The 15,227-nt window shown below is 48.5% G+C and overlaps 1 protein-coding gene across 1 annotated transcript in view; it reads left to right on the top strand.

The window, feature by feature from the left end:
• LOC147108065 (ephrin-A2-like) overlaps positions 1-15,227 on the top strand; it is a 375,672-nt gene that overhangs the window by 309,026 nt on the left and 51,419 nt on the right. Inside the window, exon 2 of the mRNA XM_086004515.1 lies at positions 14,664-14,956. Coding sequence (XP_085860641.1) covers positions 14,664-14,956 — 293 coding nt within the window. The remainder of the gene's footprint in view (positions 1-14,663; positions 14,957-15,227) is intronic.

Raw genomic sequence — 15,227 nt, 5'->3', positions numbered from 1 at the left:
TTCTGGTTGTCTAGCAGGGTAACGGGAGGATTGTGCCCTTCCCCACCCCAAACTTTCCTTTTGGTACTATCCTCTCTCCCAGTAGCACTCCTTTGCCATCTTCTGCTGAAGGGCAAGCTGAAGGAAGGTAGCAGCACCAAATCCTGACTCCATTGGCATCCCACAGTCTGGCACAATGTGAATTGGAGACCCAGAGGCGCTTGCCGCTTTACCTTTTCCCAGGAGCCCGTCTCCCTCCAACAGGAACTTGCCATGATTTTTAAAAATTCATTCTTCGAGATCTGGGCGTCGCCAGTAAGGCTGGGCATTTATTGCCCATCCCTAGTTGCCCTCAAGAAGATGGTGGTGAGACGCCTTCTCCCTGAACCGCTGCAGTCCGTGAGGTGAAGGTACCCCCCCCCCCCCCCCCCCCCCCAACAGTGCTGTTAAGGAGGGAGTTCCAGGGTTTTGACCCAGCGACTTCCGGGATTGAGGCTGAATAGTTTTCCAAGAATTCCACCAATCGTAAGACCTTCCCTTGCTATAAAAGTGTCTGTGAGGCATTCTTTGGTTCAGTGTTTTGAGTTTATGCCAAAAAATACCCAAATCATCACAAACACATTCGCAATGTCCCTATCCATGACAACAGAAGAACTCTTACCCCGATTGGATAGTTTAGCTCTTCCAATGTTCAACTGAAGAGTCAGATACAAGAATTGAATGGTCTGATTGGATATTTCAACCTCAGAAGCGAGAGTCTCCTTTACAGGGAGGAGTATCTGTTTTAAGGTGGATGGCTGTAAATTTATAACTAGATGAATTGGCCTGATTTGTTGGGATTATTTATTCTTATTTCTTTGTTGTTGGTTTTCCTTCGTAAAAGAAAGGCCAGCCCCCAAACTGAATCTGCGGATTTTAACCTACATTGACTTCATTTGCAGACTGGATAGTTAGGAAGTAGCTTTTGAACATAGGCGAGGTCTTCAAGAGGATAACTGCAGCATTAAAGAAAGAAAGAAAGAAAGGAGTTCAGTGCGTTGAAAGCCGAGACTGTTTAATGTGTGGTGGCCTTCATGTTCTCCCTGCTTGTGTTGTGCAGCATTGGAGAGAGAGTCTTGCTCCGGGGCCTTCCCCCTTGGGGAATTCTTGATCTCTGCTGTGTTTGCAGAAGCATCAAAGTGGTTGCTTCCCTGTGGAGATTGGGGGGAGAAGAAAGAATTCACATTTATGTGGTATCTTGTCATGTCCTCGGACTGTCCCAACGTGCTGCATACCCAATTACGTACTTCTGAATTGTAGTCAGCAGTGTTACGCAGCAAACACAGCAGCCTAAAATAATCATTAAATTCTTTTTGGTGTTGTTGTTGAGGGAGGGATGTTACTGAAGAAACCGGAAGAACTTCTCTTATCTGAATAGTGCCATGGGGTCTTTAACATTCACCTGAACGGGCAGACATTTACGATCTGATGTTCTGACGAAGGGTTCGACTCGAAATGTTGGCTATGTTCCTCTCTCCTCGATGCTGCCTGACCCGCTGAGTTTTTCCAGCACTTTGTTGTTATTTCAGATTTCCAGCATCCGCGGTATGTTGCTTTTGTATCAGACATTAACGATCCCTCGGTTTAATGTCTCATCCAAAAGGTGGCACCGCTAGCAGTGCAGCACTCACCCGGTGCTGCACTGAAGTGTCGACTTAGATTATGTGCTCAAATGCAGAGAAAGGTCTTGAGCCCATAATCTTATGACTTGGAGCCAAGCGTGCTAATAACCGAGTCAAGCTGATGCTCAGGGAAGGAAATCTCTCAGGGTTACTCATACGCAGCCAGCTATTAGTATTGGCGGAAGCCTAGAACCAGGCCACCTGCCCATACTCTGTTGTGTATTGCGTTGAGTCGTAAATCCTCAAATATAGAGAGTAACACGAAAATGGGTGACTTTTCTTTCCAAAAATGGAGAAAAATATGAATCCGTTTCTCATTTTTACACCTAACTTGAGAGCCAAGGGCCTGTTTTAAAATGGCCAAGGTAGCTTGTGACATTGGCCAACACCCAGCCCAGTTCCACGGCGATACACCATCAGGAAGCAGACCCTGGGGCCAACTTTCACTGCCGGATAGCGAGTGGTGGCAGATCCCTTGTCTGTTATTCACCCCGCCCAATTTTTTTCCTTTCCTTTGAAGGAATATATACCGAGCGGCTGAACCACTGCTGCCGGTTTTCAAAAATGAAAATTCCCCCCCCCCCCCCCCCCCCCCCCAAAACTTGAGAGGGTGGGTGAGCCAACTGAACCGATATTAGCAAAACAGTACCGACAATAAATTAAAGCAGCCATTTCAGAGCAAGCAATTTCGAAGATGCCACAGTCACAGAACACGTCCAGTGAGCCGGCAGATATGCTCCTGCTCAACAGTAGCTCGGGTGCAAGCCAAAGCTGGCAAGCAGTCCGCGGAGTCACAGCCTGGCGGCCTTCCACTTCCTGGTCCCAGAGTTGGTCAGGCCCAGGTGCAGATCGACAGTCAAGGTATGTAAGTGAAAACGTGCGATTCTGGTGTTGTGCGGAGCACAGCTGGACTTCGTCTCATTAAACCAAATGCACCCAGTAGGATAATAAAAGTGGCCACAGTCCAATCAATGGATGGCATGCAGGCTTCAACCCTTGAGGGCGAATTTGGCCTGGTAGGAAGGAGCTATAAATATCCCTGTTAATAATGACGGTTTTCTTTTATTAACTCATTAAAGGTGGCAATATCCAGGGATTGTAAAGTGTTTTATAATTGTCTCAGGGTATATTTATCAAAGAACAGGTAATACCCAGGGGGCCGGAGAATTCCGGTGGGGAAACACTCCGCACAGCTGTGCTCAGGCGGAATCTTCATTTCTGCTGCTTAAATGTGTGCCTCGTATCAAGAATATAAACCAGCGTCAGATACCGTGATTGTCGAGTGACTCGCACCTTGCTTTATGCTAATTGCTGATAGCTGCTGAGGTGAAATTTGTTGAGAATTGTGTTTTTTTTTTGTTAGCGCACATCTCAAGTTGAAGAGGCTGGCTTGTGAGGTGAACAACAAGCTCCAACAAGGCAAACTTGGCACATTCGGCAGCGGCCTTCGCCTCTCTTCCTTTGTTTGTTTGTCTTGACTTGCTGCCAATTCTCAGGGATGTTGCACCGTGGAGTTATGGGACCTGGGCCTGTACCCGGGAGTCTGCCGCACACTCTGCTCCCGACTCCAACCATCAAAACCGTGGGCAATTGCCAAGTGGAGCCCCAAGTACACTCCCCCACAGGAAGAGGGGGAAAACTCTGCGGGACTAATAGTTTTGTTTTATGAGCTCTTTCACTTATTGTATGGGGAGCTGAAACTATCCCTCCCCTCCCCTCCCAGTAGCGTTCCCTTAGCGTCCTCTGCAGCAACGCAAGCTGAAGGAAGTAGTATCAACAACAACTTGCATTTCTATAGCGGCTTTAATGTAGTAAAACGTCCCAAGGTGCTTCACCGGAGGGTTATCAGACAAAAAATTGACACCGAGTCACATAAGGAGATATTAGGACAGGTGACCAAAAGCTTGGTCAAAGAGGTAGGTTTTAAGGAGTGTCTGAAAGGAGGAGAGAGAGGTTTAAAGCAACAAGAAAGACTTGCATTTATATAGCGCCTTTCGCGACCACCGGACATCTTAAAGCGCTTTATAGCCAATGAAGTACTTATTTTTTTTTGAAGCGTAGTCACTGTTGTAATGTGGGAAACATGGCAGTCATGGAATCTTTTACGTCCACCTGAGAGAGCAGACAAGGCCTCAGGTTTAACATCTCATCTGAAAGGTGGCACCTCCGACAGTGCAGCACTCCCTCAGCACTGCACTGGAGCGTCAGATTAGATTTTTGTGCTCAAGTCCCTGGAGTGGGACTTGAACCCACAACCTTCATGCCTCAGAGGCGAGAGTGCTACCCACTGAGCCACGGCTGACTCTCGAAGGAATTCCAGAGGTTGGGGCCTAGGCAGCTGAAGGCACGGCTGGCAATGGAGGGGCGAAGGAAATCGGGGATGCACAAGAAGCAACACCGGATCCTGACTTTCGTCATCTCACGGCCGGGCACAATGTGAATGAGAGACCCAGAGACACTTGGAGTAGCAAGTGTGCCAAGTGGAAGAGGCAAGGAGCGGGCTGGCCCTGGGCTGCATCATCACCGGGACCTCCTCAGTTGAATTCCGAGCTCATCATCACTGATTGCCGTCAATCATTCCTTCTCCAGTTCCTTAAGAGGAAGCCCCAGACAGCTGCTTCTGTGGTCTGGTGTTGAGTCACGCACATGAGCTGACCACACAACCAAAGTTCAGCCTCTGCTTCCTCCATTCTGGCTAAGCGCGTTGACTTGAAAGGAAGCCTACAGCCTCGACTACCTTCCCCGCTGGATCAGAACACCTGTTACTCTAGCGGAAGACTGTTCATTTTGTAACTAGCGGTACTGTAGCAGACTAAGTAGATTCATGTTTACAAAAACACCCTTTCACCTATGCCAAAGAGCAGGATGTTATTGCAACACGGAGGGGAATTATTGCTTCAGCTCGTGGTCCTTATTTTTTTTTGTTGAAAAATCTTGACAGCTGTTTGGGGTGCCTGGTTGATCCGGTAATCCAATTATGTTTTTGTTGCTGCCAGTATTCCTTGATGAAACGTTTGCGCGGATGAATGAATTACAGGAGAGTCGTGCTCCCTTGCATGGTAAATCCCTTTAAAAAAAAAAAAAAATCTGCTCTGTGTTGATCATCTCACTGGTTCTCGGTGGGTAGCGACGCCAACTCTGGTTGGATGTATGCCGGGAGGGTTTGATCACATGACCTCCAGCCACTCCACGCTCCCGCCATTGGTCGCCCAACACGCCCATCCTCGCAGCCACCCACCTTCCCACGCCAACTGGAAAGTGAACAGACTCTTCTAGACCATCAGTAAAACAGCCTTTTTTTCCCCCATCTCTAATATTTTTATAAATAATAACCAGAAGTGTTCAAATAAAATTAGAAAAACCACAATTTTTTGAATGATCCCCACTCCCCGGCCATGATTTTTCTCCAGGAGATTAATTTCTAATTCCTGGAGACTCCAGGCAACCCTAACAACAACAACTTGTATTTATATAGTGTCTTCAACGTAGTAAAGCGTCCCAAGGCGCTTCACAGGAGTGTTACAAGACAAACATTTGACACCGAGCCACATAAGAAATATGAGGGCAGATGACCAAAAGCTTGGTCAAAGAGGTAGGTTTTAAGGAGCGCCTTAAAGGAGGAAAGAGAGGTGGGAGAGGTTTAGGGAGGGAATTCCAGAGCTTAGGGCCTAGGCAGCTGAAGACACGGCCGCCAATGATGAAGCGATTATAAGCAGGGATGCTCAAGAGGGCAGAATTTGAGGAGCACAGATATCTCGGGGTGGGGGTGGGGCTGGGGCTGAAGGAGATTACAGAGATAGGGAGGGGCGAGGCCATGGAGGGATTTGAAAATGATGAGAATTTTAAAATCGAGGCGTTGCCTAACCGGGAACCAATGGAGGTCAGCGAGCCCAGGGTGATGGGTGAACGGGACTTGGTGCGAGTTAGGACACGGGCAGCCGAGTTTTGGATGACCTCAGGTTTACGTAGGATAGAACGTGGGAGGCCAGCCAGGAGTGCATTGGAATAGTCAAGTCTAGAGGTAACAAAGGCATGGCTGAGGGCCTGCTCCCTCGTGTGAGGGGATGGGTGGGAGATCTGTTCTACTGCACTGAAGCCCACCTTCTCTCAGCCATGAAGAAGGTTGCGGCTCAAGTGTTTGTCTTCTCTCTCTGACCCTTCTAAAGCCCAGCTCAGAAAGGGACTGTAGAGCAAGATGGTAAGGGAACCTCCCAACACATAAGCTGCAGAAATGGAGCCTCCTAATCGGCCCTAACTACATAATCTTTTGAGGTGTTCTCCTATTTCCAGCCTTGCCCTCCCCAATATGGCCCTGATTTTAAAGGGGGGAGGGGCGGGTACGTTTCATGAGAGCACCGAAGCGTCTGGGGACGTGGAGGCCCGGCCAGATCCATAACATGGCCAGCAGGCGGGAGCGCAAATTCCGCGGCAGGAGGCCGCAGCCGGGGACCCGCGGGATCGGTGCCCGGCAGTTGAAAAAGTGGTGGGGGTGCGGTTGAAGGGGGCTTCTGGACATGATATTTGGGGGTGGGGGTGGAGTCCGTGACAAGGGAGACCCAAGGCTTCCATGTGGGGCCCAGAGGATCACTCCTGTCAATCCTGGTTCACAAGGACCCTAAAAATGAAACTTAAAAGGCTTACCTGCCCGGGCCTCTTTTGGCCCACGCTCCCTCCTCCCGACAGGTCTGGCCTAGGGCGGGGGGGGGAAGCCGTCACTGCTCCTCTGCTCAGGCCTCCGACTAAAATTGCAGATCGGGTTCCAATGACGTGACCAAGCCCCGATCTGTATATTTAAACAAGACCCCGCCAGATTGGGGCGACTGTCTTTTTTTTTAACTGGAACGGGGGACCTGGACTAGACCGGAATCAGCTGATAATTCCCCAATTTCAATCAATGTAAAAGACGTTAGATTCTTCACTGCAATCAGTCATGGAGCCAAGGCAGGTGGATGGAGTTGAGATACAGATCAGCCATGATCCCATTGAATGGTGGTACAGGCTTGAGGGGCTGAATGGCCTCCTGTTCCTATGTTCTTAAGACCAGATAATTACAAGTATGTGCCAACTGTAACAATAGATCTCATGTAACTTTGGTCTGTGATCTACTGAACTTGTTCCAGGGACTAATGCCCAATCCTTGACACTATTACAACATGCCAATTCTCACTGGAAAAGAGAAGGCTGAGGGGTGACCTAATAGAGATCTTTAAAATGATGAAGGGGTTTGAGAGGATAGACGCAGAGAAGATGTTTCCACTTGGGGGGGGGGGGAGCCCAAAACTGGGGACCATAAATATAAGGTAGTCACTAATAAATCCATGAAGGAATTCAGGAGAAACTTCTTCACCCGGAGAATGGTGAGAATGTGGAACTTGCTACCACATGGAGTAGTTGAGGCAAATCGCATAGATGCATTTAAGGGGCAGTTGGATAAGCAGGTGAGCAAGAAAGGAACAGAATGGTACGCTGATAAGGTTAGAAGAACTAGGGTGGCATGGGGCTCATGTGGAGCATAAACACCCAGCAGTACATAGACTAGTTGGGCCGAATGCTCTGTTTTTGTGCTGTAACTTCGATACAATTCTACAGAACGCCACTTACCACTAAGGAGTAGAGCATTTTCAAAGTGAGTTTAAACACATCCCGTGGCGGTTAGAGAGTGCGGCATTGAACCGTTGAATGATAGTGTTGCATAACCATTTGCCGGTGACCAGACTTTTTAAGTGCGAATGCTTCAAGCCCATTTCTTTTCCTGTGGTTTGCTGTAATGCATTTACAAATGTCCATGTAACCACTGCTTTCAGTGGGCTGTGCCTTTGTTTGTTCAGTAATGTAACACTTGCCCAGTCAACCACAATGTTAGAATTGCTTTTCAATGACAGACCTGATGCAGATTACTTCGTGTTTTTTTTTTACTTCCCCCATCCTTTTTCTCCTTTGCCCTCCTAAAGGTGCCGACTCAGGCTGCCTCTTGATGTAGCTCATTCAAGTGGACAATCTCCATTCAGTGAGCGCCAGTAGGCAATTTGGCTAGGTGGGACAACAACAACAACTTGCATTTATATAGCGCCTTTAACGTAGTAAAACATCTCAAGGCGCCTCACAGGAGCGTTATCAAACACAATTTGACACCGAGCCACATAAGGAGATATTACAACAGATGACCAAAAGCTTGGTCAAAGAGATAGGTTTTAAGGAGCGTCTTAAAGGAGGAGAGAGAGGCGGAGAGGTTTAGGGAGGGAATTCCAGAGCTTCGGGCCTCGGCAGCTCAAGGCATGGCCGCCAATAATGAAAATCAGGGATGTGGGGTCATCTCGGGCAAGGCCCATCCTGACACATATGCAGTGGATGGCAATCAGGCGTGGGGACTTGGCGTGATTTTCCCCTTCCCTTAGCTCAGGAACACTGAAGCTAATTGTAGTCCCTCACCATTTGCAAATGTCCATTTTTCCTTGTGGTTTGCTATAATGCATTGCCAATCTAACTGAAAGAAGTTAACTCAACAAAGACCAGGGGTGGAACCTGGGACCTCTCTGGTCTGTATGTTCGAGTGCCACCCCAGAGATTGCCATCACCCACCCAACAAGAAAGTGTTCGTCAGTGGTTGGACAATCCATGGGTTGTACAAGCTCCAGTTCAGATAAGACAGCACCTCCAAGACCTCCGCGACCTCTACCACCTAGAAGGACAAGGGCAGCAGGCGCATGGGAGCATCATCACCTCCCAGTTCCCCTCCAAGTCACACACCATCCTGACTTGGAAATATATCGCCGTTCCTTCATCGACGCTGGCTGAAAATCCTGGAACTCCCTCCTTAACAGCACTGTGGGAGTACCTTCACCACATGGATTGCAGCGGTTCAAGAAGGCAGCACACTACCACCTTCTCCAGGGCAATTAGGGATGGGCAATAAATGCTGGCCTTGCCAGCGACGCCCACATCCATGAACGAATTTAAAAAAAGAGGGAGGTGGAATTTATCACCTCAGAATTCTTTCCTGATTTGTGGCAAGAGTCAACAAGTGTGCAAAAGTTAAAAGAGATAGAAAATCGAAGCTAACAGTTGGAAGAGAATGTAGTTGACTTGAAGCCAATTAACAGGGAATCGGATGAATTTCTGTTGAGAAAGGGGATTGAGGGTTAGAAAGGTATTAAACGCGCTGGTGGATTTGTTTTAGGGGAGATGGTGGGAGAACTTTAGTGTTCCTCAAAGTGAGGGATCAACATGTGTGGGGTGAAGGAGCGGGAGGGGACAATCATGCACGGGCTCTGGGTGGAGCAGGCTCGATGGGTCAAATGGTCTATTCAGACTCCAGATTTTCTTATGTGTTTAAATAAAATCCGCCCTTCGCAAAAATAAAATCTCAGCTCATGAAAAGAAAGCAGAAAAAGATCGTTGAAACACTTTGAAGTTGCTGATCTGCGTAGTGAGAAAACAATTGTTATTTTCGAGGATTACCACGACTTGGGCCTGTGACTTTAATTTAGAGGGAGCAGTTCCCTCTGAATGCCAGGCCAAAATACAGTAACTCAGGAAAATTACTTTTGACCTGAGGAGCAAAGTAGCTCAAAATACTTGCTGTATTGGTTTAAGAAAGAAAAGAAAGACTTGCATTTATACAGCACCTTTCACGACCTCAGGACGTCCTGAAGCGCTTTACAGCCAATGAAGTGCAGTCGCTGTTGTAATGTAGGAAACGTGGCAGCCAATTTGCGCACAGCAAGCTCCCACAAACAGCAATGACGTTGGCCGAGGGATGAATATTGGCCAGGACACCAGGGAGAACTCCCCTGTTCTTCTTCTAGATGCAGGAAGGATGTTCCCGATGGCGGGGGAGTCCAGAACCAGGAGTCACAGTCTAAGGATAAGGGGTAAGCCATTTAGGACTGAGATGAGGAGGAATTTCTTCACCCAGAGAGTGGTGAACCTGTGGAATTCTCTACCACAGAAGGCAGTTGAGGCCAATTCATTAAATATATTCAAGAAGGAGTTAGATATATTTCTTAAGGCTAAAGGGATCAAGGGATATGGGGAGAAAGCAGGGACAGGGCACTGAATTTGGATGATCAGCCATGATCTCATTAAATGGCGGAACAGGCTCGAGGGGCCGAATGGCCTACTCCTGCTCCTATCTTCTATGTTTCTTTGAAATGGTGGTCGTGGGATCTTTTACGTCCACCTGAGAGGGCAGACGGGGCCTCGGTTTAACCTCTCCTCAGAAAGGCAGCACCTCCAGCACTGCAGCACACTCTCAGCACTGCACTGAAATATTAGGCTGGACGATGTGCTCAAGTCTCTGGAGTGGAACTTGAACCCACAACCTGCTGGCAGCAGAGGTGAGAGTGCGACCCACTGAGGCACGGCTGACACCTAATATGTTTGATAACCATTTAACACCTCGATTCACCTGAATATCAGCCAACGTTTTTATTTTCTTTAAGGAAAATTTGGCAAACCTAGTTTTTCTTGTGGAGGGAGAAAAGCAGGCAGAGTGGTGATGTCGTTCAAGTGATGCACGGTGCATTTGCACATAATTTATGTCCTCCGGCCATGTGTTTGGAAACAAATGAGAAAAGGTTTTGCCAAACAAGTCTCTCATAAAGACGGCTGCCTTTTAACATTAGCAGATTGCAAATGCTTTGTTTTGGTAACAGCCTCAGTGTGATACATCAGGGCTCCGTACCTGAAATCCCAGATGACATCTTGTGCACTGTGCGCTGGGGTGTTCCATCGGAAGAAATTAATTGAGCTTGATACAAAACATGTTCACGTCCCACAGCTGCCACTCCAGTGCCCACCCACTATTTCCACCTGGTCTTTGGGCTACATCAGGAGACTCGTGTCACGTCAGTTGTTCCATCCTCAATCAGTTTGCTTCCGATGTTACCCTTACCTTCACATCTGGTGCCCGTTAATTGGCTTGGATAAAAATAGCCGCCTTGTGACCTCTAGGCCTTGAGTTTGCAATTTGGAGCCATTTTCAACGACTGGAAACACGGCTGGTAAATCACGACACCTGCACTGCGTTGGGACCTAGTTCCCATGCCAGGAGCTACTTAGAGATATAAATACTGCCCTCTTTTCCATGCTTTGTAGATATTAAACTGTTAAATGAACCATATGTACTACCAGAATGTGCGCATGATGTAATAATGTGTGCGTAACCTTGCCTGACTCGCTCTCACTCACCGTCTGGCTCTTCTTTCATTTAACATTGTCGCTTCCATCTTTTCATTCACCTGTTGTCCCAACAGGAAAGCTGAAAAGTCGTCAATGAACGAGTGCTTAAAGAGGCACGGTACGCCTGGGGAAGTTTAATAGTGCATGCCCTTTAAAAGCACAAGGGACGGCTCCCTAATAACCCACTGGGTCCAGGCACTCACATGAATGCCTTTACCTCGTGTAGTCTACTTAGCTGCACAGATTAAGTTGAATCACTGCCTGTGCTGTATCAGCTGGCCTCGACTGAAGCAGCAGCTAGGATGGTATAGTTGGCCTCAGCATCCATCAGTTAGGGAGGGGTGGAAAAGGCCAGCTAGGGTTCCCACTCCTTGTCCCATAACCTATTATAGAATAGTCCAGCGCAGAAGGAGGCCATTCGGCCCATCGCGTCTGTGCCGGCTCTTTCGAAGAGCAATCCAGTCAGTCCCACTCCCCCGCTCTTTCCCCATATCCCTGCAATTTTTTCTCCTTCAAGTATTTTCCAGTTCCCTTTTTGAAGGCTACTATTGAATCTGTATCCCCCACCCTATCGGGCAGTGCATTCCAAATCCTAACCACTCGTTGCGTAAAAAAACGTTTTTCCTCATGTCGCCTGTGGTTCTTTTGCCAATCACCTTAAATCTCTGCCCTCTGGTTATCGGCCCTTCAGCCATTAGAAACAGTTTCTCTTTATTTACTCTATCTGGCGAGCTTTTATTTGAGGAGGGCGGAACATTAGGAGGGGAAAACTCAAAACCACAAGAAGTAAATATGTGTCCGAGCTTTGATATTTGAAGAAACAAAATGGAGTGGGAGAGAGAGAAATCTTGTAGCCCCGCACCATTTGGGGAGTCTTCTCCATCCATGTGTTCCAGTCCACAGCCTCCGTTCCTCTGGCCCCAGATTACTGCGTCTCCCTGCTCTGCCTCACCATTGGAGGCTGATCCCATGGCCATTACGCACCTGCTCTCTGGAAAATCCCTTCAAAAGCACTCCACATTGCTTCCTCCCTCCTGGCCTTTAAGAGCCCCCTCTAAGACTTGTCTTTGGTCTCTCCTCGTGCACACCCTTACCTCCGGCTCAGCGTCCATCTCTTTTTCTAACGTGCCCTTCGAGGTGAGGGATGTTAGCGGGGAATGAAACTCTTCCTATTTCAGATGTCCAGGTATAGTACAGCAAGGTGCAGAGTAAAGCTTCCTCTCCGCTACCCAGAGACGTGCTTCAGCCGCGCCAACGTGACATTTTGTCCATTTCCCACACCAGCCATCCTGTGTCCCCACTGAGTGGGATTGCCAATCAGTGCCAAATTAGAGGTAGTTTCCCACATTACAACAGTGACTCCACTTCAAAAGCCTTTCCACCATCTACAAGGCACAAGTAAGGAGTGTGATGGAATACTCTCCACTTGCCTGGATGAGTTGCAGCTCCAACAACACTCAAGAAGCTCGACACCGTCCAGGACAAAGCAGCTGCTTGATTGGCACCCCATCCACCACCTTAAACATTCAATCCCTCCACCACCGGCGTACCGCGGCTGCAGTGTGTACCATCTACAAGATGCACTGCAGCAACTCGCCAAGGCTTCTTCGGCAGCACCTCCCAAACCCGCGACCTCTTCCACCTAGAAGGACAAGGGCAGGAGGCGCATGGGAACACCACCACCTCCAAGTTCCCCTCCAAGTCGCACACCATCCTGACTTAGAAATATATCACCGATCCTTCATCGTCGCTGGGTCAAAATCCTGGAACTCCCTCCCTAACAGCACTGTGGGAGTACCTTCACAACACGGACTGCAGCAATTCAAGAAGGCGGCTCACCACCACCTTCTCAAGAGCAACTAGGGATGGGCAATAAATTTTGGCCTTGCCAGCGATGCCCGCATCCCATAAACGAATAACAAAAAACTTCATTGGCTGTAAAGCGCTTTGAGACGTCCGGTGGTCGTGAAAGGAGCTATATAAATGCAAGTCTTTCTTTCTTTAGTGTTTTACAATAGACCTGTCTTGGATCTGGCCTAGACTGCCCAATCTCATATCACGCAGGACCTTGCAAGCCAGCAGACAAGAGGAGGCTTTCAACCCCTCAGTCTGGGCCGGAATTGAACCAGGGTTCCCGGAGGTCAAAGGCCAGAGACCAACCCCATTGCACCACCCAATTCCCACTTTCTCACTTCTAAAGTGACATTCTGTTTGGTGTGGAGTGCTGTCTGATTTGTAAGTTGGGGTTTTTGTACAATTTCAGAGTGGTGAAGAGTGCAACAACATAACCTGCAATGCGGCGTCACCAACATGTTGAGCCCTGGCACCACGACTTAATTATACTGTAATAAAAGTACGATTGAAAAAAATGTGTTGTAACCGCTGGCACTGCAGCAGTGCAGCATCTTCTGCAGCGTCTAGTCTGTTGGGACTGAAGTGGGTTTGTCCTAGGAATCCCAATACAGCGACATGGCCCCTGAAGTGGGATCTTGGTAGTTTTTAAGCCAATCCCACTATGCAGTAGAGCCTTGTAACAGAAGAAAGAAAGAACTTGCATTTATATAGCGCCTTTCATGACCATCGGATGTCCCAAAGCACTTTACAGCCAATTAAGCACTTTTTGAATATTAAATATTGGCCAGGGAGAACTCCCCTGCTCTTCTTTAAAATAGAGGCATGGGATCTTTTATATCCACCTGAGAGGGCAGATGGGGCTGTTTAACATCCAAAAGACGGCACCTCTGACGGAGCAGCACTCCCTCAGCACTGCACTGCGAGTGTCAGCCTAAATTTTGCGCTCAAGACTCTGGCGCGGGGCTTGAACCCACAACCTTCTGACTCAGAGGCACGAGTGCTGCCCACGGAGCCACAGCTGACACCATGGGCTGGATTTTCATTGGGCCGTGGAGTCGGGATTAGAGGCGTGGGGGGGTTTAAAATCCCAAAATGGGGGGTCCCGACCCCATCCCGCCCCCAACCCGTCTCCATGCCAGTTTCGAAGGAGGCAGGTACCCGCCCCGCACTGGGACCCGTCTCCCCGAGGCGGGAAGGGGATTAGTGCCAATTAACTGCCTGTTAACAGGTAGTTAACAGGCAGTTTTTAGCCTAATCCCTATTTTCATGTTGAAATGTGGGATTCCCGACGGCTCCAAACCACGGCAAGTTAGTGAGGCGGGCCGTCGGGATGAAGGGCTTGGAGGGGTCGAGATGTCCACTGTTCAGGTGAGTGATGGGTGCATGAGTGCAGAGGTAAGTGTGTTTGGTCTGTGTAAAGTGTTTAAAGAAGTTTGACTAACCTTTACTTACCTTTACAGCCTTCCTTCAGGTCTCGGGAGTCCCTCATCTCACCGGCACAGAAAGCAGAGTGGCTGCCAGCTGTCAAAATCTGCAGCCTCTGCTTTCTGTTCCGGGGAGATCTCTAAATCATCCTGAGAGGAAGGAATTAACCTGAAGTACAGATTGTCAGTGTTTGACAGCTTTAAACAGCTGTGAAACGCTGATATTTCATCTGTCAAAAGGTCTTGACAGATGAAATTTCAATCTGTGACATCACCTGTTGCCGGGTGGCCCTTAATTGGCCTGCTGAGCCCGCTGGGCGGGCTCAACAAGGTCAATCAAGTCTAAACCGCGTGGATTGGCTAGAACTGGATGGAGGCGGGACTACAACCCCAAAGTTGTAGTCCCACCTCTTACCCGACTCCTCAATGAAAATCCAGCTCCATAGGTAGAGATTCGGGTCTAATGGGAGGTCTGAAAGACTTCATCCTAGCAACGATGTTTTAAGAATTGTGCAGCCTTTCGTTCAATTCATTCCAGTTGCTGAACTGTCTTTCTGAATTTCAGGTTTCACAGAGGGGACTATACAGTCGATGTCTGCATCAATGACTACCTTGACATCTACTGCCCCCACTATGCTGATTCCGTGCCAGAGGAGAAGACGGAGAGCTACATTCTTTACATGGTGAATTTTGACGGCTACAGAAGCTGCGACCACAAGAACAATGGCTTCAAGCGCTGGGAGTGCAATAGGCCGCGCACACCAAACGGGCCGCTGAAGTTCTCCGAGAAGTTCCAGCTCTTCACACCGTTTTCCCTGGGCTTTGAGTTTCGACCCGGGAACGAGTATTATTATATATGTGAGTACACCCTTAAAATATGCCGCGTGAGGAGGTTAACCTGCGGAGCTCATAGCTGCGGGACAATGGAACAGAGGTGTAAACTGGTACTGGGGTCAGGAGGACCTGGAACACTCTCCAGGTAGGGTAGTGGAGGCAGAAATGCTGGAATCATTTAAGAGGCGGCTAGATGCTGTGACAGGAGGGCCAGAGGCTCCAATGAAACATTAAGCGAGATGGGCTGAATGGCCTTCCTCATCCATCCTTATCTTTGTGAAGTATTCCAAAAAGG

The sequence above is a fragment of the Somniosus microcephalus genome, chromosome 13 (genome assembly GCF_052327205.1).
Source record: "Somniosus microcephalus isolate GS21.2 chromosome 13, FLI_Smic_1.0, whole genome shotgun sequence".
In the NCBI taxonomy this organism is placed as follows: domain Eukaryota; kingdom Metazoa; phylum Chordata; class Chondrichthyes; order Squaliformes; family Somniosidae; genus Somniosus; species Somniosus microcephalus.
This window is presented reverse-complemented; position numbering and strand designations above follow the sequence as displayed.